Source organism: Phodopus roborovskii, unplaced genomic scaffold, assembly GCF_943737965.1.
Source record: "Phodopus roborovskii unplaced genomic scaffold, PHOROB, whole genome shotgun sequence".
Taxonomy (NCBI): domain Eukaryota; kingdom Metazoa; phylum Chordata; class Mammalia; order Rodentia; family Cricetidae; genus Phodopus; species Phodopus roborovskii.
Genome location: NW_026125546.1, coordinates 6059086 through 6082341, shown reverse-complemented (window position 1 = coordinate 6082341; position 23256 = coordinate 6059086). Strand labels below are relative to the sequence as shown.

The window sequence follows — 23256 nt, the reverse complement described above, 5'->3', positions numbered from 1 at the left end:
CTAACCTAGTCTCTCAGGAATGGGCCCTGTGAAATCTGCTCTTGATTTATGTAATAAATGCAGCATTTGTTAAGTAATGTGTAGACCCTGGAAAGGCCAGAAATCTTTTTGGAGAGCCTGGGCAGTCCTGGGAAGAGAGTAGAGAACTTGGACTTATTATTGGAGCAGCCATGTTACTGTTTGCCAGGCTCTAGCCTTGGAAGCATCTCCTGACACAGAAGTGATGCCGACCAGCCTGGCTTCCCACAGAACTACGTGTGGAACACCACCCCAACCAGCCAAAACTGTCCCCACCCCAGCTGTCAGTGTGGGCCTCTGTAGTGTAAGGGCCACAGGATCATGGGGGCTCAGTGCTGCGCTGGCATGTTGCTGTGCCCAGAGGCTAGCAGCCAGCCAGATCTCTCTGTGTGTAACAGCCTGACCACCTGTCTGCAAAGGATGACAAATCTCATTTCATAAGCCCTGGCATGGAAACTAACAGTTCACCCTGACACCCAAGCGCTGAAATAGCAAAAAGGCAAAGTGTCAACCTCAACTGCTAATCTAAAATGTATCTCTCGGGGAAGGAGCCTTCTGGTTTCCTTGGTTTAGATTCTGCAGTGTTTGCAGCCTTCATTCATTTTTAAGCTGCATTCACTGTTCCCAGGCTCTTAAGATAAGTAATGCAATGCCAGAGAAACAACACTATGGATTGCCCTTTCCGGCTCTTTTAAAGGTAGTCAAAGCCATCATGCCATCCCCCAGCTTACCCACCCAGGAAAAATGACTAGACTTATCTTGTTTTTAAGCTATTAAGTTACCAGCATTTCATCGGCAAAAGGAAGATAAGTAAATGCTTGCAAAATAAAGTCTGACCTGAGCTTCACCCAATATGTAGTTTCTATCTTGCTAAGTGCACACGATAAGACAATTTCAAACTCGGCACTAGAAACCAGCGTTCTGTCCAGAAGTGTACTTCTGCGGTGCCGGGAGGGATCCTCACGGCCTCGTGGTGAAGCCACCGTCACAAACAGGATTTCCTAAAGGGGGTCCTAGGGCAAGGAAGCTCCTCTCAGTACAGGCTCTGCCATCTGGGCAGCCCTGCTGCTCCTCCCCCAAAGTCAAGAGGCCGATGGGGAGAGGTTGCTGGGGAACACTCTTTCCTATTGTTCCTCATGCCTCTCACTTCCCTTTCATCTTTGGTAATGGCTGCAATTTATGAGTACACAGGACGACCTCCCAAGTCTTTTCTTCAGCTTCTTTACTTTATAGAGACCCTTTACTAGGGCCCCAGCTTCAGCTTCCCTCACTCTAGCTGTGTGTGCCTGGAAGTGTGGTTTCCTTTCTGCACGCTGTTTAACTGAATGGGGAGGACTTGTAAAGGGCTGCAACCAGTCCAGTCCTACAGTGAATGTGTCCAAGAGCCACGTTGCCCAAAGTACCCTGCAGCCGGGCCTTGCTTTCTTAGCAATACACCATTTCTGCTGCAAGCCCCAAGAAGTCCTTGCTAATCTGTCAATCAAACACCTTCAAAGTCTACCTGAGGACCAGCTTCATGAGGTCTCTGTTATTCTGGAAGTGCTTGTTTTCCCCATGCTTTCGTTTAAAAGTCTCAGTCATGTAGCATGGCTCACACACTCATGGTCTAACCTGCTCACCTTGCTCATGTAGTCTAAGTCCCTAGCATTTCATTTCCTGACTAACTTCCTCAGTGCTTAAGCATAGCATCTGCTCAGTTTTTCAAGGAACTGAAAAGCACACTCATTGAGAAGGTCCCAGTGGCCCTTTGTTTTCATTTCCTTATGAGCCAAGTTAGAAGAATAATGCTAAGGCCAATACTGAACTAATGCTTACATTTACATTAATTTCGAAAATTTTTACATCACTTACTAAACGCTTTCTGGGAATGTAAAATTAAAAAGTGGTTAAACTGTTCCGGAGGAATTCAGGTTTACAAGTATTTTATTGAAAATTCTGGTCTGTGTTCACTGGCAATTTTGGCCTACAGATTTTTTTCTTGCTTTTTGGTCTGGCTTTGGGGTTAGGGTAACACTGGCTTTGTAAAAAGAATTTGGCAATGTTCACTCTTTTCTACTTTGTGAGATAATTTGAGGAAGAATTGTGTTGGTTCTCTGAAGGTCTCCTAGAATGCTGTACTGAATCCATCTGGCTCTCTGGGCATTGTTTTAGTTGTAAGGATTTTAATTACTGCTTCTATCTCGTTGAATGTAATCAGTCTAAATTATGATTTATTTCATCTCTATGTAAAATCAGTAGGCCATGTGTATGTAGAAATTGATCCCCTTTAGGTTTTCCAGTTTGGTGGAATATAGTTTTTGTTGTTGTTTTGAGACAGGGCCCTTGCTATGCTGGAACTCACTCTGTAGACTAGGTTGGCCTTGAACTCAGAGAGCTGCCTTTCGCTGCTTCCAGAGTGCTGGGATTAAAGGCATGCTCTACCGCTGCCTGGGCAAAATTGCCTAGCTAGAATATAGGTTTTAAAAAAGTATTACATTCTTTAGCCTGGTGTTGGTGGCACATGCCTTTAATCCCAGCACTCAGGAGGCAAAGGCAGGAGGAGCTCTGTGAGTTCAAGGCCAGCTCTGTGAGAACAGAGCTAGTTCCAGGACAGGCTCCAAAGCAATATAAACAACAACAAACAAACAAAAACCTCCAAATAAAAACAAATAAACAACAACAAAAACCCACCCCAAACAAGAAAACTATTATGCCCTCATGATTTTCTGAATTTTCTAACTATCTGTTGTTGTTGCCACAATGCCAATATTATATATAAAGTCTCATTAATTTGAAGTGGAAACTAAGAGCTGAGGGACAGTTGAGGGAGAGGGAACGTTGATTGGTGACTGATGTCCTGGTTTAGTTCTTTCATATAGACTGTTTAGAACATATCTGATTTGGGGACTTCTTGAGTCTAAGAGCCAGAGAGTTCCAGTTTCTAGAATATTTGCACATTTCAGGAAAGGATAGCAACTGTAATTATAGCCAATCCTCATTTCAAAGCTATGTACTATCTAGAGTATTTAATGATCATCAATGTTCACTAAAAGGGGAAGTGGGCATAGGGAAGTCAAGCAGCTGGTCTATATCTACAAGGCTAGTAAATGGAAGGGCTGACAGTTAAATGCAGGCAGTCTGGTATCACGGTGTCAACCTGTGCATGTAGCTACCACTGGAATTACAGTGTACATTAGGATGCTTCTCTGTTGCTGAAGTAATTCACACTGCAGACAGATTCAATGCACCTTCACGTTGGGATGAAGCCTTGTGTAATCAAGTAGCCTTCAGAGCTCAACAAACATTAAATGACACATGATAAACAAATGGAATAGCATGGGCTCACTGACAAAAAAAAAAAAACAAAAAAAAAAAAAAAAAAAAAACAAAAAAAAAAAAAACCTTTTTTTTTTTTTTTTTGCATATTTCTTCCTCTCACCAATGTAAGTAAATAAACGAGTAGAAGCAAACACCACACCCACACTCTTAATTACAACACTCTGCAAGGCTCTTTTGTCAATACAGCTCATCTCTGAAGTATTCCCTACCAAATGATAGATAGACTCGTGCATACATATTTAGCTGGGTGCACAGGCTCCCTTTGAGTTACTCTGGCCTCACATCTGGACTTCCTTACTATGTAAACAATTCTCAGACATCAAGCTACAGCCATTCTATGTTGCGTGTTCTCAAATGTTTACTGTTTATTCTACTGTGTCCTGCTGGAATTTCTGTTGTTGCCATTACTTCCCATGTTGGTTTATTGCCTTCCTATTGCTGCTGTAACTAATTACATTCCATTCAGATGGCTTCATGAGCCATCTCACAGTTCTGTGTGGGTTGAAGTCCAGGTCTGGCATGGCTCGGGTGGTTCTTTGTTTAACTTCTGACATCAAGATGCCAGCAGAGCAGGGGTTCATTCTAGACACTGTAGGAGTAAACTGGATATAGAACTAATTTCTTGCTGGCTGTGTGAGGGCTGTTCTTCACTTCTAGCAGCTTCTCTCTAGTTCCTGGTGTGTCCCCTCCATATATCTGAGCAGCATCCACTCTGAGACAGTATCTCTGTCTGTCTGCCTGCCTGCCCGCCTGCCCACCTGCCCTCCCATCCATCACCATCATCATCTACTGATAAAAGACCCACATGGTTAGACTGGGTCCATCTCCTTATTGTAAGGCTTATAACCTCACATCTTCACTGGGCAGGAATCTTCAGCAATGGGCATGGAATTATGTCAATGCCTTAACAATGGGTAAGGTATGAGCGAAACAGCAATTTCAATACTATAATAAGATACTACAAGAGCATTCTCATGTGAGGAGAACAATACTGATCAAATGCTTTTACAGTTCAATACTTCATAACCTGTATTGATATCTATTATTCAAGAATCTCACTCATGTTGAATATTTATTAATTATATTTTTGCATTACCATAGGCTATCTTGAAAGTGAAAATTCATAAGAGGATACCAGAAGTAATTCCATCACAAGGAACAAATTCTCCCAACTTGATGTTGAACTTGATGTGCCTATGTATTCTGAATTCCTGAATTACAAGGTTCAGAGTTACCCTTTGCTCTCAGCTTCTTAAAGACTACAATTTGGCTATCCATTTTGTCTTTATAATGTGTTCTCATTTCATTCATCTTTCTTTCTATTTCATCTTTAGTTTTTCACTCGGACCTAGTCTTCTCTGTATTTTAAAAGGTCTTTAGAGAGAACATTGCTTTTTTAGTTACTGGTGGGCTAAAATAACTTTAGTCATATTTAATTAGGCCTTTAAATCTGATGGTACACTCTTGCCTGAGGCTTTTTTTTGGGGGGAAATTTCTGAAGTCCAATTACAGGGTTATTCTCGTAATAAGGACTAACAAGTCATAATGACATTATTTGCTTTTAAGCCCCATCCACATGTTGTTTTGAAAAATATCCTCACCCAACCACATTCCTACAGGGTCATTAGTGTGACCAGTACTAACAGGTGGGGTCTGTTGGAGTGCTGGCTCTCCTGAGAACTTTGAAGGGAAGGTGAGTGTGGGGTCAGGGGGGCAGTCTCATCTTGCATCCATCATACCATGCCATTCCACGCCCAAGCTGTAGCCCCATTATTGCCCTCAGGTAGCCCAAATATGTCTGACTAATGCTTGGGAGTTTTTGTGGGTTGGTGGGGAGCACACGTGGAGGTCAGAAACTACTTTCTGCAGATGGCCCTCTTCTCCCGCCATGTGGGTCTTGGGGACCAAACTCAGGACAACAGGCTTGGCAACAAGTGCTTTCATTGGCAGAGTCAGCTCATCAGCCTTCCAACCAACACACAGTTATGGAAATGTCCTGTTGCCTTCACACATTAAAGACAGCGTGAAGCCGTCTTCAGCTACAGATTTTTCTATTGCCTTCACAAAAATAAATAAATAAATGAAGATTTCCTTAGTCTCAACAGGCTGCTGGTTAAACAAAAGAGAAATAAAAGAGAGGCTAGCTTGGCCTTTTAAAATCTTTTCTTATAAAACTCTGAAATGAATTTATTTGATCCTTGTTAGCATTTTTCTTCCCATGATGTGCTGTGTTGCTCTCTGTAGTGAATTCCATTGGTTGTGTCCTTTGTCTTGACTTCCCTCCAACACCTTAAACTTCAATGCGTTAGACAATCAAATTCCACGTCTGTCTTAGTCAGTGAATCCCGAGGACGATCGGCAAGACTGTTCTTTAGACAGAAGATAGAGTTCTTTATCCAGACGCTCACCAGACATGGAGTCCCAGCTTCCAGGTTAATTCAGCCCTGAAGCTCACTCAGAGCTGGAATCGTGATTTCTGAAAGTCACGTTTCTAAGTTGACCCTAATTGAGTTTTCCTCACTCGTAGGCTTGAGTGTCATCTTTTAGTGACTGTCCCCACACACCCCAGGCTTTTCTCCACATCCATGCCTTTTTTCTGTTTGGGAACAGGTTTCTTTGGTAATAGTGTTGATTACTACTTCATAACCACCAGCTTCTTAGTCTAAGTTTCCTCTCACCGCCCTGCCCTTCACACCTGTCACCAAGTCACCTTCGAAACCTTTCTTGTTAGTGTTCTGTGATCCTCCTCCCATGTCTTTGCTATTACACCTGGTTCCCTTACAACTGCACACCTTCTTCGCCTCTCTAGAATATGCAATCCCTGCGGCTTTACTCTCTAACAGTTCCTGGGCTACTTTACTGTCTTTTAGCCATCTTTTGTCTGGTTAGTTACGACTTTATGAATTCTGTTCCTTTTGAGTCTATGGATAATTTACTTTGCCTTGCTCAGCATTCTTCCTCAAAGTTGTGCTTTTTTTCTTTTAGTTTTCTCCCCCTCATTCTAATAGAAGCAATTTATCCATCCAACTTAATTGTAGTCATTGCACATATAATTACTTTGAAGTCACACACACTGCTCTCGAGTAGGTATTGTATTTTACAAATCTTACATGTTTGAGATAATATTACTCATATGTCTATTTTCACCTGAAGATTTTCCATCACATCCTCTGGATGCTTGCCTCTTTTTTTGAGGTAAGGACCTCTCTGTAGGAATAGGAGCCCAGGCACATATCAAACTCATGCTATCATTTGTGTGTGTGTGTGTGTGTGTGCATGCACACTTAAACAGCCAACAACTAGTAACCCTATCAAACTCATGCTATCATTTGTGTGTGTGTGTGTGTGTGTGCATGCACACTTAAACAGCCAACAACTAGTAACCCTATTCTTCAGTAAATTCTAGTGTCTGTATGTTTACATTTGGCAAGCAAACCCGATTCCATCTTGCACTATTATTAGGGAAGGTAGGAGTGTGATACCATGTGGAATGCTCTGTATTTTGAACGAGAGAGGAGGGAGCAGCTAATGGAGCTGATGTGACTGGAAGAGGGAAAGTGAAAAGGAGAGAGGAAGGCAAGGGATAAGGAAGAGGGGAAAAGGTTAAGGGAGGGAGGAAAGGAAGCTCCAGTATTTATAAGAAAAATGCCCGACGGCTCTCAGCCAATTGGAGTTGCTAAATTGCCAGCTCTGCTGTTCCAGGGAAGGCCAGAGTGGTGGCAGACTTGGTCTGTCACCCAGGGGACAGGGTAGACACCAATGCAGCGCCCAGGGTGTCAGCAACACCTATCATTTTAGTGCGCCATCTTTTGCCACACTTCACCATCTGAAGTAATGTTAGCACCACGTGAAGGCAACTATGTAGAAATACGGTGAAATCACACGACCTTAACATTACCTAAATAACTCTATCCACTCCCCTTTATTATCCTGTCTAGGAAATCTGCATGGATGTTATAAAACATCAAATACATTGTGCTTTTGAAGGTGTTTCAATTAGGATTGGAGGTTCATGGTGCAGCTAACATCAGCACAGGCCTGGAAATTTTTGTTTCCTATCATTAGGAAGCACCCCACCCCCCACCCCGTCCATCTATAAAAGGAGGTGAGGAGATATTCGTCATCCACTAAAGATAAGATTGGTAAAACTGGCTTCCATGCACCCAAGGTCTTTTTCTGCAAGTACTTTATAATTAAGAGTGGGTGGCTCCTTGCTTCAAATTATTTTCATCCAACTCAGTGGCTGAAAGACGCGACCAAACAGACCTGAGGTTTGAGACTATCTAGAAGTGGCTGATTGAGAGGCGCAGAGAACCGCCCCAAGGTACAGACCTACAAAGCAAAACTGCAAGTAAAGACACACCATCTGGTGATAAAGAGAAGTGCCAGGTCCTCCCTGGAGGGTGGTCACGGTGGATCACATAGTTCTCCAAGCACAGACACTGTAGATGCTCCAGAACCCTCTCTGGAATGCCCAAGGACTGGGAAAATCCATCTGAGACTCTGTTAGAACTTATCTACTATTTCTTTCCTTAATTGACAGAAAGGAAGATTCCTTTCCCACTGTTGCCCAAATGATTAAAAAGAAAACCCACAGTGAATGTTACAGGTGAACTAGCTCTCTCATGCATCACCAAACTTTAAACCAGCTTCACAGGAAGTTACTGTATTTACTTGTTTTCAGATGGTGCTGTTTTGGGTAGACAAGGTAACCAAAGATTACAACATTCTCATCTTGTTTCAGTCCTCACAACCTTTACCTTTTGGGGATCCGAGGAGCGAACCAAGAGTCTCCCAGACATCAAGCATGCTGGGTCAGGTCCTCTAACACTGAGCTATGCCCCCAATTCCCGTATGCCCTTTTCTAATTGTTAGAAATCTCAATTCTATCCCCTAAGATCAATACAGATTTTAGTTTCAGCCTTTTGAGGGTGGATTTTGTTTAGCTAGTGGAGGTTTTAAATGTGTGTTATCTGACCCTCTAATTTTGCTTCTGGAATTCATCACACAGAAATACTTGGATAAATGTTCTATAAAAATAAAGCTAAGGATTTTACAGCAATTATAACAGTGCCCAAAAGAAAGGAACAAACTTTAGATGTTTACCAAAGGATCATTACTGTTAACTTACTTTTAAAATTATAGGGAAGTTATGAAATAAATGGACGGAAAACTTTTGATTGGACTTAGTGTGCAACCATTTCTTTGTTTACACAAAAGTAAGTACACATATTTCTAAATTTATAATAAGGAAAAAAATAGGGAAGCATGTCCAGGAGGTTTACCCTGCGAGTTTTTGGTATGAATACAAGAAAGACAATTCCTATCTTATATTTAAGTACCACTTGGCTGTTCCTTAAGTGACACAGCTAACTGTTATCTAGGTCTCCTAACTCAACCCTTCCCTTCTCGACAGTTCTTGTTTCCGAAGGTGGCACAGGGACCAAGGTCACAGACAATGAACTCCCCAGGGGCAGACAGTGTTTAAAGAGACCACACTGGGGAAGATCTGCTGGTCTTGCTAACCACCAACTTACAGGTGTGAGCTGATGCCCAAGACATAGGTACTATAGAGGCAGTGCGTGGTGGCATTAGAGTGAGTTGTGGACATTACATACACCATCTAAGACTTCAGAAGCCCAATACAGTTAAAATGAGCAAAGCGGGGAAGGCAAACATCTCAGACTGTACACAGGAGATGTCTGAGGCGCTTACTTGCATGGCTGTGCTGAAGGTGAGGCAGAATGCAAGGCTGGGAGTGAGGGGGTCAACTGTGTCTTAAATACTAATAGCTGGAAGTGAAGGGAATCCTAGCATGGGACTGGGTCTGCCGAGGAAAGCGGAATGGAGGAGAACAGCCATGCCTGTAAAGAGCTAGTCATCAGGCACTGAGCAAGGGCATGTGCTCGAGTCGCCCTTATTTCTGTCTGTAAGCAGAACTTTCTTTTCGATCACAGACAATTTACACCAGTGGTTCTCAACCTGTGGGTCGAGACCTTCTGGCAAACCTCTCCCTCCAAAAACATTTTACATTATTATTCCTAACAGTAGCAAAATTACAGTATTACAGTTATGAAGTAGAAATGAAAATCATTCCATGGTCGGGGGTCACCACAGCACGGGGAACTGTATTAAAGGTTGCAGCATTAGGAAGGTTGAGACGCACCGCCTTAGAGGATGCTCCTTCAGGGGCATTTGCTGCTAGTTGGTGGAGACGTGGAAGACATAAGCTGAGTGGTTCTGGTTGAGCCAATCGGGGCCTTTACACTGTTGTGTCTCCCACCACGTGAAACCACATCGCAGGCGACATTCTTTCTTGCTCTGTAGCATTGTGGCTCTACACTAAAATTCTCCTCGGTGTTGGGCGTGTTAAAGAGAAGGCATAAGTATGTTGAGACCAGCAGAGTCACTCCCCAGAGCAGTAGATGGATAATAATACCACGGTGCATATACAGGAAAAGCTGAGGTGACGAGGGCACCATGAGAAAGAGCGCAGGGCAGCTGGTGATTTGTTGTAGACAAAGGGTTCCAAGATGCAGAGTAGAAAGATTAACAGAAGTCGAAAGAGCCAGAATGGAGATGGTGGCTGCTAAGAACAGAGACGGGAATATGAGAAGAAAAATGGCCTAACGACGGGATAGCTGAAGACTAGAGAAGATGAAGTCTCGTCTGTGGAGAAGACCAGAGGCAGAGCCAGGGCACAAGCCTGGTGAGGCTTGCCAAGCTGGAGGGCTGTGAAGCTGTCTGCAAGCCCAGGCCCAGTGGCTCCCCATGACAAGCATATTGTGAAAGTATCCGTTTGCCTGTAGGCAGAATTCTCCTAGATGTATCATCATCTCTCTACCGAGACTGGGCCCCTTCACCTGGGTACCATCTCTGACATTTCCTTGTCCACAAGAATGCATTTGGCTGGTTCTCTAAAAACGAAGACCAAGAGAGAGGCGTCAGAAAGTCCAACTGAGCTAGTGCCTGGAACCCTGCATACATGTTCACACATGTCACCCCAGCCTGAGTTGAGAGATTTTCTCATCTCCTGGTGCCTGGGCATCTGGGCAGCCAGTGAAGTACTTCACTGCCTTGATGCCACTAGGAGCATACTCAGGGCTGGAGACCAGCCAACACAGCAAGCAAGGGGAGAATTGGCAAGGCACCGAGTAATGTTTTAGACATTTGCTCACTGGCCATTGGAACCACAAAAGACCATTAGAAACTGTTAGCTTCTACTGCTGGGCATTTAATTCATAGAAGTCAGTGACGACAAGTCTAGAGAGGCCACCAGATGAGGGACCATAAAACCATGAAGTCTTGTTTGTTTCCTGCTAACAGTGACTGTTTTTGTTATATTCTTCTTGGTGGCATTTGGCATTTCGTAGCTAAGGATCAGCTGGCAACCCAGCATTTCTAAGAATCACTATCTGTTCACCACAATCTCCATATTCAAAGAATCAGTAGCATATTTTATTCTTTTTCAATGTGCACTCTCTTTTTTATGACTTTGCTTTAACCTGGAAAACCCCGGAACTTTCAAACCATAAACTACTAGTTTTGGCTAGGACCAAAAGGCAACTAACAGATACATGAAGAGTAGAGATTATTAATTTACTTCATCATATAGTTAAATACCACCCCACCCCACCCATCTCCCTCTAACCCTCCCATCATTTTAACTATATGGATATGGACCAAATTTCCAACTGTTTTAGTGTAAAATACAACTCAGTGTGATGTTAAGATGGGCCACTTACAAACAGCCAGAGGAGGAAGATTAAAAAACCCAACTCTAATCCATTTTGTAGAACGCTTCTGTGGGTCAGTGTGGGCAAGTATTAAACTCAGATAATAGTGGCAGATGGTATTTAACTCTCTGGCTCTTTGGCAACCATCTGTTCTAAAACTTCTTTATTGAGCTTGGACGTCCTAGCTATCAATTGTAGAATAGAAAGCACATATCTCTTGATAATGTTAATGAAGATCAATCTTTCCAATGTTAAGATGACCGGAAATCAAGGTCATTGACTGTGTGATCTATTTTTCAATCTCTAAAATATCATTGCTGTTCTCTTGTAGCAATACATAAGATACTCTAGAAAAAGAAAAACATCCCAACAAATAAAAACACAGGCTTCTTATGTTTGATAATGTCAGGAGCAAAAATAACAAAGTAGAAAAATCAACGGCTACAGCGCCAGGCAGACTGATTCCGTCCTGGGCTCCGCCATGTAGTAGTTGGTGTTCCTGAAAAAGTTACTCACTCTAGTTGGAGAGAGTCCATATCTCTACCCTCTGGATACTGGGCCTCTGAATGCAGCCTGGTGAGATAATGTGTGTAAAGGCCCTGGGCCCAGGCTTGTCAGAACATGGGTGTTCAACTCCCCAGGTTATGGAGGATGGCAAGTTTTGCTTATACAAAAATGATTATTCCTCAAAGATTTTATATAAATAACTAGGATGTGATTCAGCCTTTCACTGAGAATCTTTACTCCCCCAAATAGTCTTTTTATACCAACCCACAGCACCCCATCCTTTATAAGCCATTTCTGTTTAATGTACACATCACACATGCAATGGCTTTCTTCTTCCCTGGGGTTGAAGACAGTCATCCCTCTGGCGGACCTCTTATGCAGCAACCATTCTACAGGGATTTGTGCTATAGGGTTCTGACATACAGGGTCAGGCATTTTAGCTGAAGATGGACATGGACTGCTTTCTAATCATCTTGATATTTATATAAACTCTAGTGTCTATCAGACAAGTAAATAACCAGTTTACCAAAGCTATGGTTTTATATATTTTTGTTTAGGGTGAAGCTAAATAATAAATTAAGCTGATTTAGAGAAGTAAAAAAAAGATAAGTAAATGGTAATGAAACTGCCATAAGGGTATAGCAAAAACAGTGGAGGTAATAAAGTAATGCAATGTCTAAATTTCTGCCTCTGCAAACAATATTCCTGGACTTAGATTAGCTTGCAGTAATCAAAGAGTATGCTTTTGGGATCCTGGACTTTTGAGTTCTCAACATAGCGTCAGGAGTCTAGCTGGATCTTGGCAATGCTGGAGTATGGGGACACTTCTGGCCTAAGTAAGACATATGCTGTGCCTGGATACCTGGGCATTGTCAATGCAAACTGAGCAGAAACAAAGACCAAAGACTACAAACATGTTCAAGGTCACAGTCAAACTAAAAGGGGCAAGCAGGGACAGCTTATCCTAGGAAGGTTAGGTGTTTGGTCTAGATTTATTCTGTTCAGATTTAGGAGCAAGTTTCTGCTACTGTTTTCTCCTTCAATCGTTTATTTATTTTTTTGTCAACCTTTATGCATTACTTTTAGGAGAAAGGGTACTTTCCTGTGACCATACTCTGAGGAGCCAATGGATCTCTACCTAGTATTACTCTCACAGCTAAGTAAACTAGAAGACTGCCACCATCACCAAGAAGCCTTTTCCTGAGCCTCTTTTCTTGGTCCTAATTCTGAGGTGCAAAGAGGGGTGTTCCTGTCATATTGGCTTGGAGCACGTCAGGAAAATTTCTTATAGGAAAAAAGTGGTGATGAATTAGCAATATAATGTTTCACATATGTTCCAAATGATTCAAGAGCACTCAAACTAGGCTGGAAAGCTGATTATCAATTTACACTAATCACTCAGGTATAAATATGTGTAAGACTTAAAAGAGCAACTTTTAAAAATGTAGCCAGTATCTTACTAATGAATGTTCAATTCTAATCTCTTAAATTTCGTCTTTTAGTGTCTTCAGAGATAGGTTTTTTTTTTTTTTAAAATCACCAATTATGGTTAACCTAACAGTATTGTGGAAAAATAACTGACCTCTCCGTTTCCAAAATAGGGACTCCATTTTTACACTGTGGAAAATTCTAGGCTCATAATTATAATTCCAGTGAGCATTTTTCTAACTGATCTTAGTATTAAGTTATTCCCTGGATAGCCTGGAACACCTGTCCTAACTCCTACCATGCTCTACTTAATCCAATGCCTGATCTTTAACCTAATGCATTCTACTCTTGATGGATGAAAGAATTGCCTGAGGCACATTGAAAAGACAGGATTCCTGGCCCAACTCAGTAGTGAATCAGAGTCCCAAGATACACATTTTTAAGTACTGCCCATTTCTGGCAACACCACCATCCAATGTAGTGGTTCTTAGCCTGGTTCTTATTAGGATCCAGGGAAGGGCTCACCAAAACACAGAGAGACAGACTCTAGTCCCAGAATCCCAACTAGGGAGGTTCAGGATAGGTTCTAAGAATTCACACTTCTAAGAAAGGTCCAAAGTGCCACACTTTGATCAACTATTTACTGAAGGACAGAACAGACAGCTTAGTTGGTAAAACACTTGCCTAGTAGACACAGGCACCTCCAGCACCAACAGAAAGAGCAGGGCATGATGGCATGAGAGTGTAATCCTATGGTCGGGGAGGTGGAATCAGGTGGGACCCCGTGGGCCAGTGAGCCTAACTTAATCAGCTAACCCAGTGAGACAGCCGCCTCAAAAAAAAAATGTGGATGACACCGAAGTAGACTTCTGGTCTGTTCACTTGCATGCAGTGTACACAAGCCCTTCTTCCTCAACTATCCCATATCCCCCTATCAGCCTGGTTGGTAGTCCCTGAGGTTTTGTTGACAGCTAATTTTTATTCCTTGTCTTTTTTTTTTAAATTAATCATTACTAGAATAGAATTTACTGGACTCCCTTCCAACTCATAACCCTGCTACTTCTTAGCTGCCTTTCATTCCATTTCTTACATCAAGGATTAGAAAAAGAAACGCATGGGAAAACTGGCAATGTTCTGGACATAGAGCAGGCCAGCAGGAAACAACTCTTTGTCCTCTCAGGTGTGTCTCTGCCACAATCCCCTTCACAAAGCTCGCCGCACACACTTCCTCTGGCTATAACAAATAGCAAGCCACAATGGCCGACCACTTCTTTCCTCAGAAAAGAACCTGCACAGAGCCGCTTTCTGCACACGCTCAGTGGGCATGCCCTCGGCTTCCTCACCCACCTCTTGAGGGAAACAAGAATAGCCACGAAGAGATCAGTTAGTCCCCTGTTTATTTTCCTGACAGAATTTTATCATACTAATTGTCTATTTTTGTGACCTAAAAGACAAGTGAACTACAGCTTTCACGTGCAGGTGGCCCCAGACATCATGCATCTCTCCCGCCACCGCTGAGAAAATCCCCAGGGTGTGGTGGACACCGGGACACTGAGCACACACAAAATCCTGTCTGATCATTAGATTCCCCCTTCCAAGCAGATCTCCATTTCCAGCACGGGTTAACTTTGTGTGCTCGGGCCACACAGCAGACCCAAGAAGTTAGGGGACTTGTGAGAGTCAGTTTTCTCCATTTGCCTTGTGCATCCCAGGACTAAACTCAGGTCCTTACTGCTAGCAAGTACTCACTGAGCCATCTCACCAACAGCAAAGCTCTTTTTTTGATTTCTATATGTGTGTTTCTAATTCGGCACTCTATAGTGCCCAAATGTGCCAGATCTCTCCTCCATATGGAGGAGCTCATGCTCGCGGCCACTTTGTCTTCGACTTTTTTAAATGTAATCCCCTCCCCCCCTCAACAGTTTCCATCATTAGAATTTTTGTTAAAAAACTCCTGTGTATTTCATAGCCTTGATTGTGGTTGATATTTTGTTTATGATATAATAAAGTTTTCCCAAAGATCAGAAAAGCAAAGCAGCCAGCCACTATAGAGTTCTCACCTCTACCAATGCTCAGACAGAAGCGGGGACCCACTGAACCTCAGACTCGACTGCACTGCTCCTCAGACTCAGTGGGACTGCCCTGAGTTCCTGTCTCCTCCCAGCCAGATCACTCCTGTCTCCACCTCCCCAGTGCTGGGATTAAAGGTGTGAGTTATGTTTCCGTTTTAGACTGATTCACTCTCATGTAGCCCAGGGTGGCCTTGAACTCAGAGGGCCATCTGCCTCTGTCTCCTGAGTGCAGGGATTAGAGCTGTGGACCACCAGTGCCTAGCCTCTATGGCTGTGGCTAGCTAGCTTTGCACTCTGATCTTCAGGCAAGCTTTATTAGATCATAAACACCCAATCATCCTCCTGTGGATAAAGTCCACCCTTTAGAGGAGTACTGCAAGATGCTTCAACTTAACTAGGAAGGCAGCGAGGGATTGCTTTTCAGTTTCCACAAGCCAGAAGCTACAGTCCTTGTAAGGACTAAGAATGTGGATCTGGGACAGGACCAGTACAGGTGGGTCTGACCATGATCTCAAATGAGACTGAAATGCCATGCTGCCACTCAAAAAGACGATGATTCAAAGAGGAAATGGAGTTCTTACTTTCTGCGAAACATTTCTGCAAATATGCAGCCGACACTCCAGAGGTCCACGGGGGTGGCGTAGCTGGACTGGAGCAAGACTTCTGGGGCTCGGTACCACAGTGTGACGACCTGCAACAGTAAAGGGACCTAAGCATTACTGAGGAAGCCAGCTGTTGGATTACATGCCAATCTTGTGTGGCTCAAGGGCAAGATCCAGATCTTAAAACATTCCTATACATCATGGTAACGGCACGCCTAAGACATGAGGAGCACAGGACTCAGTCACAGGCCTGGAAACTGCATCAATTGCATGGTCCCACACCCTGGGCTGTCTGAATGGGACCAGGAATGGCAAACAGCACAAGTTTCAGAAAGCCAACTAAAAAAACAAAACAAAGCCCAAACTCTTATGGCAAATCTCGCCCAGTTATGAGACTTCAAAATAATGCAACGAAAAAAATGATGGCTCAATCCCCAAGTCACTATTGGAGAACGAGGAAACTCCAGTGGCTGCTGGAGAACAACCCTGAGGCGCACAGATCCTCCCAGGGCGAGTCAAAACTGTTCTTAGTATGACACGACGGGGAATCAAAACAAACTCCCCTTCCCTGCTGCTTCTTTCAGCAAACAAAACCCAGGAAAAACGAGAGAATGCACCCAAGAATGAAACCGGAGCTGCGATCACAAGAGAGGAGAGTGGGTTAAAGGAGCGCGGCTCTAACGTTTTAAGGCCAGGTCAAGGCTCTAGATCTGTGTGTCAAGAGGGGACCATGTGCATCTCTGCTCTGGAGAAGAAAGGCACATGTTTTACAGATATCCGAAATAAGGGTGTACTCTTTATTGTCAGACACTCCATCAAGATCTCTCACACACTTTAACCCGCATTTCACATTATTCAGATCCGTCTATCCTCAAGGTTTGGTCTGTGTTACTGTCTAGATTTCCTGCAATGATATTTGGGGTAGCGAGTCTCTAAAGATGTCTCGCATCACTTTCTTCTCCGTGCATGCACACATTCTTCTCCACACAGGATGGCGTTTACTCAGCTTTCACTGAACACACACAGGTTGCTTGACCTAGAGAACACGGCAGTGATGTCTGAGGCTGACAAGCCTGGTTCATAGGTTGGTTGGTAGCCTGGGCCCTTTCAAGTACTTACTCTTGAGATGCTTCTTCTCGGGGCCCGGCAGTGACTCTGCAAGGTGTCCCCAAAGACGCTCTGACAGCCCCTGCTGGGAGCATTGTGAGCCACCAGTATTAGACAACTGAGGCCAGCTTGTCCTCCAGATGACTAAAGACTGCCGAGGTGAGTCCAGCCAACCTATGAGCAATAACTAAATGGTGTTGTTTTAACCTTTGGGGGTGGGAATACAGCAACATTGACAGTTTTCATTTCTTCACTTCATGCTTTGCTTCAAATTCCATCCAGGGGTCAATTTTATTTAAGAGACACTTGGCGGATATCTAATGGAGGAGACTGTATCAGCCATGGTGGCACATGCCTAATCTTAGTAACTGGGAGGTTGAGGCAGGAGTGTCATGAGTTTTAAAAGCAACCTATGCTACATAGTTGAGACCCTATCTTGAAATAATAACAAAGAAATTGCAAGAACTGTGGTAATGTAATAGAAAGAAAGACAAAATACAAAACTGAGCCAAAACAAAGTTGTCTTGGCTGTCACCTGGCTCTAATGTTTCTTTCTGGAATCCCGCACGGTGCCTTGACGTCCCTGATGCTCTAGTTGAATGCTGGACTGCATCACTGTTTTCAACCCTGACGGTGAACGGAACCATCCGTGACACTTTTAGAAAAGCGAAGGTGTCCTGACCTTATGCTAACTCACCAACTGGCGGACTCTTGTTTGTTTTTCTTTTTCTTATTTTAATGTTCTTGAGGGAATGCTTAGCGGGGTTGGAGCACTGCTAGTCTGTGTAACAAACAGCCGATAGCTCTTGCCATCACACATTTGTTCATTCTGTTCTCTCAGCTTAAGAAGCTTTTGCTTCCTCTCTCTATGTGTGGAAATTCTATTTATCTCACAAGCTCTAGTCTCTGGCCACCAGCATCCTATACACACCGCTACCTCTAACAGTTCATGATTCCTTCCCGAGGGCTCTGGACAAGGCGTTGTCCACTGTCTGTAAATGCCTATTACAGTACTGTATCTGTCTCTAACAAGCAGGTTTTAATATCAGAGTAGTGATTTTAAAGCAATTAATCTGAATAAAGCAATTGGGCAAAATTTACTTTTATTTTACTAGCGTTTATAAGAGGAGGAGGAGGAGCACCTCATATTTCTGACACAATGTCAGGTACAAACTGTTCACAAAGTTCCAGTTGAATCTCTCTCTCAGACGCTCTCAGGCTCTCTCTCTCTCTCTCTCTCTCTCTCTCTCTCTCTCTCTCTCACGCACATGCACACACACTGCGAAGGCACACATTTATTTATCCATTTGCCTCAACTCAAAATAAAGCCTGGCATCATACCGGACGAAATTTCAAGCTGAATGCCCTATTTTAAGATGCACCAAGGAAACCGATTTCTAGCGTCTCACCCACTAAACTGGTAATTATCTTCATGTCCAATAGTTTAGTCTGCAAGGTCTACTGTGACCATTAAAAATGTTTCAACATTAAAAACAAGAACATTTTTTAGACCTCGGAATTTCCCTTCTACTCGTTTTAAAATTCACTTACCACTCAAAAGGACACAGAGATTATTATCTGATACTTTAAAAATGTCTATTAATAGTGGCCATGTGATTGTTCTTTGTTTTGTAACGACAGTTACAAACTGCTAATACTGCAGTAATTGTGCCTTTTTGGAGTAAATCATTCCTAATCACTGCATGGTATCCTATCGATGCATTTATGAAGTGTGCGCAAACGTTTGCCTAGAACTGTAGTATTTTCATAGAAGAGTAGCCTGTTTTGACATCAGGAATACACAACTGCTCCACTGTCTTCTTCATTCTCAAAGCACTAAAAGGCAAGAATAATTAAACCTCTGAAAGGCAAATTCGTTGACTAAACTTTCAAGGATACATCTTTGTCTTCTCTGAGTGTCTTAATTGAATTTCTTCTTGGTAATCGGTTCATCCATGTCTCACCTTATTCATGAATCAGTTTTGATTATGATCAGAGATTTCTCCATAAACTTCTTGGTCTCAATTGTAAACTGTATTGGCTGAAATCTGTACACAGTGTTTCTTACTATCTTAGTGTTTGGTGGAACTACTTTTTTATGTGTGTGTCCCCTTTAGATTTTCTCTCTTCCTATCTGTCAGGGTTACCAGGAGTTCAGCCATACTGTTTATTTTAAAAACTCACATGGAGTTTTATTCCCATTTAAGTAACACTGTTCTTTTATTTGTGTGTCCCCTTTAGATTTTCTCTCTTCCTATCTGTCAGGGTTACCAGGAGTTCAGCCATACTGTTTATTTTAAAAACTCACATGGAGTTTTATTCCCATTTAAGTAACACTGTTCTTTTATTTGATAACCTAGTGATTTCTATATTTACCCTATATAATTTCTCCCTATATTTACCCTATATAATTTCTCCCTCGTCATCTTTGGTTTTCCTTGTCCTTTCCAGTCTGAATTTCTCTTATTACATTTCAGATTTAATTAATAGAATACACATTTCCACCTGAGTTTTAATGACTGCTGCGCATCACTGGATAGTACATTTTTTTTTTTTTTTAGTTTTTCCTTTAGTCAAAGAGCACAATACTTGGGAGAGTAAATAAGCTAGAAAAGTGTCCCAACGTTTCTACATGACTGCCTTGTTTGTTTCACTATTGGGGATTGAACACAGAGCCTTACATATTCAGAACAAGCATCCTGCCACTATGTTATAGCCCAGCTCGCAGCTCGTTTTTAATGGCCGAGTTACTTTATTTATTACTGGCAGAGACCTGTCCCATTCCTACTTGGTTGGCTTTATTTTTGTTTCTTTATGACGACACCTGCTTGCCGCCTGCTCTGTGGGGAGTGGAAGAACACACTGCACCAAGCACAATCTCCATTAACAAGGCTGTATATCATGTAAGGCTTTGCACTTTGCTGTAACTGCCCAGTTCTGAAGGGGGCTGGGCCTGGCCACTGCGCCCTCCCACTTCCAGTATCTCCCCCTAGAGTTTCTAAAGGCCTTTATTTCATTTACATGTTGGCCTCACATTTTTGTCAAATAACATTTGTGATGATACAATGTTATTAAAAGAATGAGAATTCAGATGGTACACGTGGGCTAATATACACGTCCTAGTTAATTCACTTGTAAAATGTAAGAACACAGCATATTCATTCAGCAATAATAAAGGTTAAACAGGAATTAAAACTCTAAAAACAGTGGTATATACTGCTGCTACTGAAGAACATAAAACCTAAGTAAATGGCATGACAAATTCTGACAAGGTGAAAATGCTGTATGATAAAGGTAACATGAATACAAAAATAAGAAAACAACTCTGAACCCAAAGAAATAAACTAGAAGGAAATAAAGTACAGAAAGAGACTGCTTTATAGCGTTCAGTATACCTACAGGGGTGTCAATCACAATTTAACAGCATACTGCTTAGGGACTTGTATAAATCAGTAAGAAAATGATACAACTAAGAAGTGGGCAAAGTCAATCCATAAGAAATACAAACCTCTGAGAGAGAGAGAGAGAGAGAGAGAGAGAGAGATGGATGCACGCATAGGGGGATGAGATTCTGCAATGAAATTTTACTGAGGTGGATGAGATGGGGCTGATTTGAAGAAATTAGCAGAACAATTATTATTTAAAGTTTTAAACTGCAAACTGGCACAAATCTTTAAGGGTAGTAAGAGAACATTTATAAAATTACTAGCACACATCCCTGATCCAGCATTCTCAGAAATATTTATAGTACTAAACAAACAGTCATTCCTAAGGATGTTTATGTCACAGTAACGACCGCTAGGAGAGCATTATTTATCTTTCAAAGAATGGGATTGTTCTCATCTTGTGTATCCTGCTCACACAGAAAAGATGTCTACGAAAAGTGTTGAGCGAATAAACTGTGAGCTCTGTTGCAGTACGTTCTGGTTTTTGCTAAAACGTTTATATAGTGAACCTAATGACCATAGTGTGCCTAGAACACTATCTGTAGAGACAGGCATCAAGCCTGCAGTGGGCATCTATATGTGCATAGTGTTTGTGAGCTTATTTCCCTTTAGAGCTGATAACTGGGAATTTTAGATGGTTGGCCCAAAGCATGCAGCTGAGAGAGGCTGGGATTCCTGGCAAGTACTACCTGATGATCTGCACTCTCCTAGAAAGTTCACGGAAACCTTTAGTGATAAACACCTATGAATCAACAGGTAAAGGCAGGCTGAAATTAAACCACTTAGTGGACATGATTTGAAATTTATTTTGAAATATTTTACTGTGAGATTTCTTTAGGTGAGTCTGCAAGTTGTAGAAATTCCGCTGCCATTTGGTATCAATTTATTTCCTTGCACAACGGCTTGAGAGAAAGATTGCTGTTACTTTCTAGCACGGATCACGACAGCCGCTTTGTATGGAATGTCACCTACTACAGACATCGGCATAATGACTGCAGTGACATTCAGAGCTAAAACTCTCACTTAGTAAGTCTCACTAACTCTCTCAAGTGAAGCGCTTGCGTAGTCTCTGTTCAAATCATCACCAACCAAAACTAACAAGAATTAGATTAAATCCACACTCTACTTGAACAATATTTATCTAAATAAACATTGATTTTGCTTGCATTTTTGTGGAAAATAAATTGAGGTGTTAAGATTTACCTTTCTATTTAATACTCAAGTAGAATAATCCCAACAGTACCCATCTTCTATAAAGTACCATCTTTTATAATAGATATAAAGTAGTATTTTCTAAAAAGTCATCCTCTGGTTTATGTATTATAATCACACACACACACACACGTGTGTATATATATATACATATACATACATATATATCTATATATATATCTATATCTATTTATCTATATATATATATATATCTTCTTTTCCAGCATTAACATCTTATTTTGTGACTATTCTATACTAATCCAGACTCTTTCAATTCTCTTATCAAGTTGCTATAATTTTAAAACCCAAAATTCTGTATGATTTAAAACATTTTATTGAAACGAAATCTAGTGTTAAGTTCTTGAGAATAAAATATAACACATTTTTCTGACAGCAAAGTACAAATTTGTTTTTCTTAGGAATTATTATACTTCTGTGTCTATGGAAATTTCTGATAAAAAAAACTACCCAATGCACAACCAGTTTAAATCTGTACAAACATAAAAGTATTAATTACTAATCTGAGATCTTCATAAAGAGTGAAAAGTACTGATAATAAAATGTTTCATGATTTTACTACCCAAAATAAGGACCGTTCTCAACCACACAACTAAACTTTAGTTCTCTGCACTCAACAGTTCTTAAAAGACAACGTATAGTGTTCAGTCTGAGTTTGAAAACACTGTGATGGGAAGCCATGAGCTCAGTGTTTAAGAATCAAGGCTGAGAAATCTGTGACAAAGGTTGCTACCAATGGTAACAATGCAGTTGTCCAGTAAGCAAAGATAACAATAGGAACTACGGGCAGAGTCTGGCTGGGACCATCTGGATCCAAAGCAAACACCATGTTTATTACAATCATCACATGTATTAACAGCCTCTAGAGGTGCTGAATGGATCTGGCAGCAGGAGGGGGAGCTGAGGGTCGAGTTCAAGGATGTTTACATAAGTCAGTGTATCTGTTTAAAGGGCTTTGATCTCTATTCACAATTCTTTTTTTTTAACCAGTTCAATAACACTGTAAGGTAAAGTAGAGCCAAGGCCAGTGAGGACTCAGAATACCCATTAGAGTCAACTGCTGCTACTTAATATTCTACTTAGTATTCTTGTATTTATGCATACTTCATTTTCAGCTGGATCCTGAAGATACTGCCAATGCCATGAGCTTCACGCAAGGTAGCTCCAGTTGGTAGAGGCCCTGGTGACCGTCAGGCTGGAGATCTTCCCTCTGTCTGTCTGGATGATCTCTGCCCTGGAGTGGCCCTATCTGTCTGCCATATGCATCCAGTTCCTTATTGGGGCTGGCCACTGCGAAGTCTTGGCAGGAGTTCAGAGAGAGTGGGAGAAGGAAGATCAGGCCCTTAACTCCACGATAGTCTCACAATGCCAATGCCTGCCTCAAGCAGCATGTTCCTTCCAGTAACATCCTGTCTGATCCCCTACCCTTAGAATTGGGGAGCGGTGACAATCTGTCCGCCGTAAGACCCAAACCTTGTATTTCCATCAATCCTGCTGCAGTAAACAGGCCTCCCTGGAAATGTCTCGTTTTCTGTCAGGAGCCCCCTCATACATTAGTTTACAAAGTGCTGCAGATGGAATCTCTTCTCCAGCCCGCTTGTTCCTTTGTCGAAGAGGACTTTTGGACAGGACGATCTGTGAGGTGCTCCGTCAACATCCTAGCCTGAGAGGCCCTAATCGGCAAGGCAAGGGTAACAAGAAAGAACCAAACCCTAAGCTGTCCTGGCATGCCCTTCGCTTTGGTGATCCCCATGGAGTGCTACTCCATTTCTGGGTCCACTTTAACACTCCT

General features: G+C 42.1%; 1 protein-coding gene across 1 annotated transcript in view; it reads right to left on the bottom strand.

Moving 5' to 3' along the window:
• Cdk6 (cyclin dependent kinase 6) overlaps positions 1 to 23256 on the bottom strand; it is a 183047-nt gene that overhangs the window by 32810 nt on the left and 126981 nt on the right. Inside the window, exon 5 of the mRNA XM_051177186.1 lies at positions 15661 to 15770. Coding sequence (XP_051033143.1) covers positions 15661 to 15770 — 110 coding nt within the window. The remainder of the gene's footprint in view (positions 1 to 15660; positions 15771 to 23256) is intronic.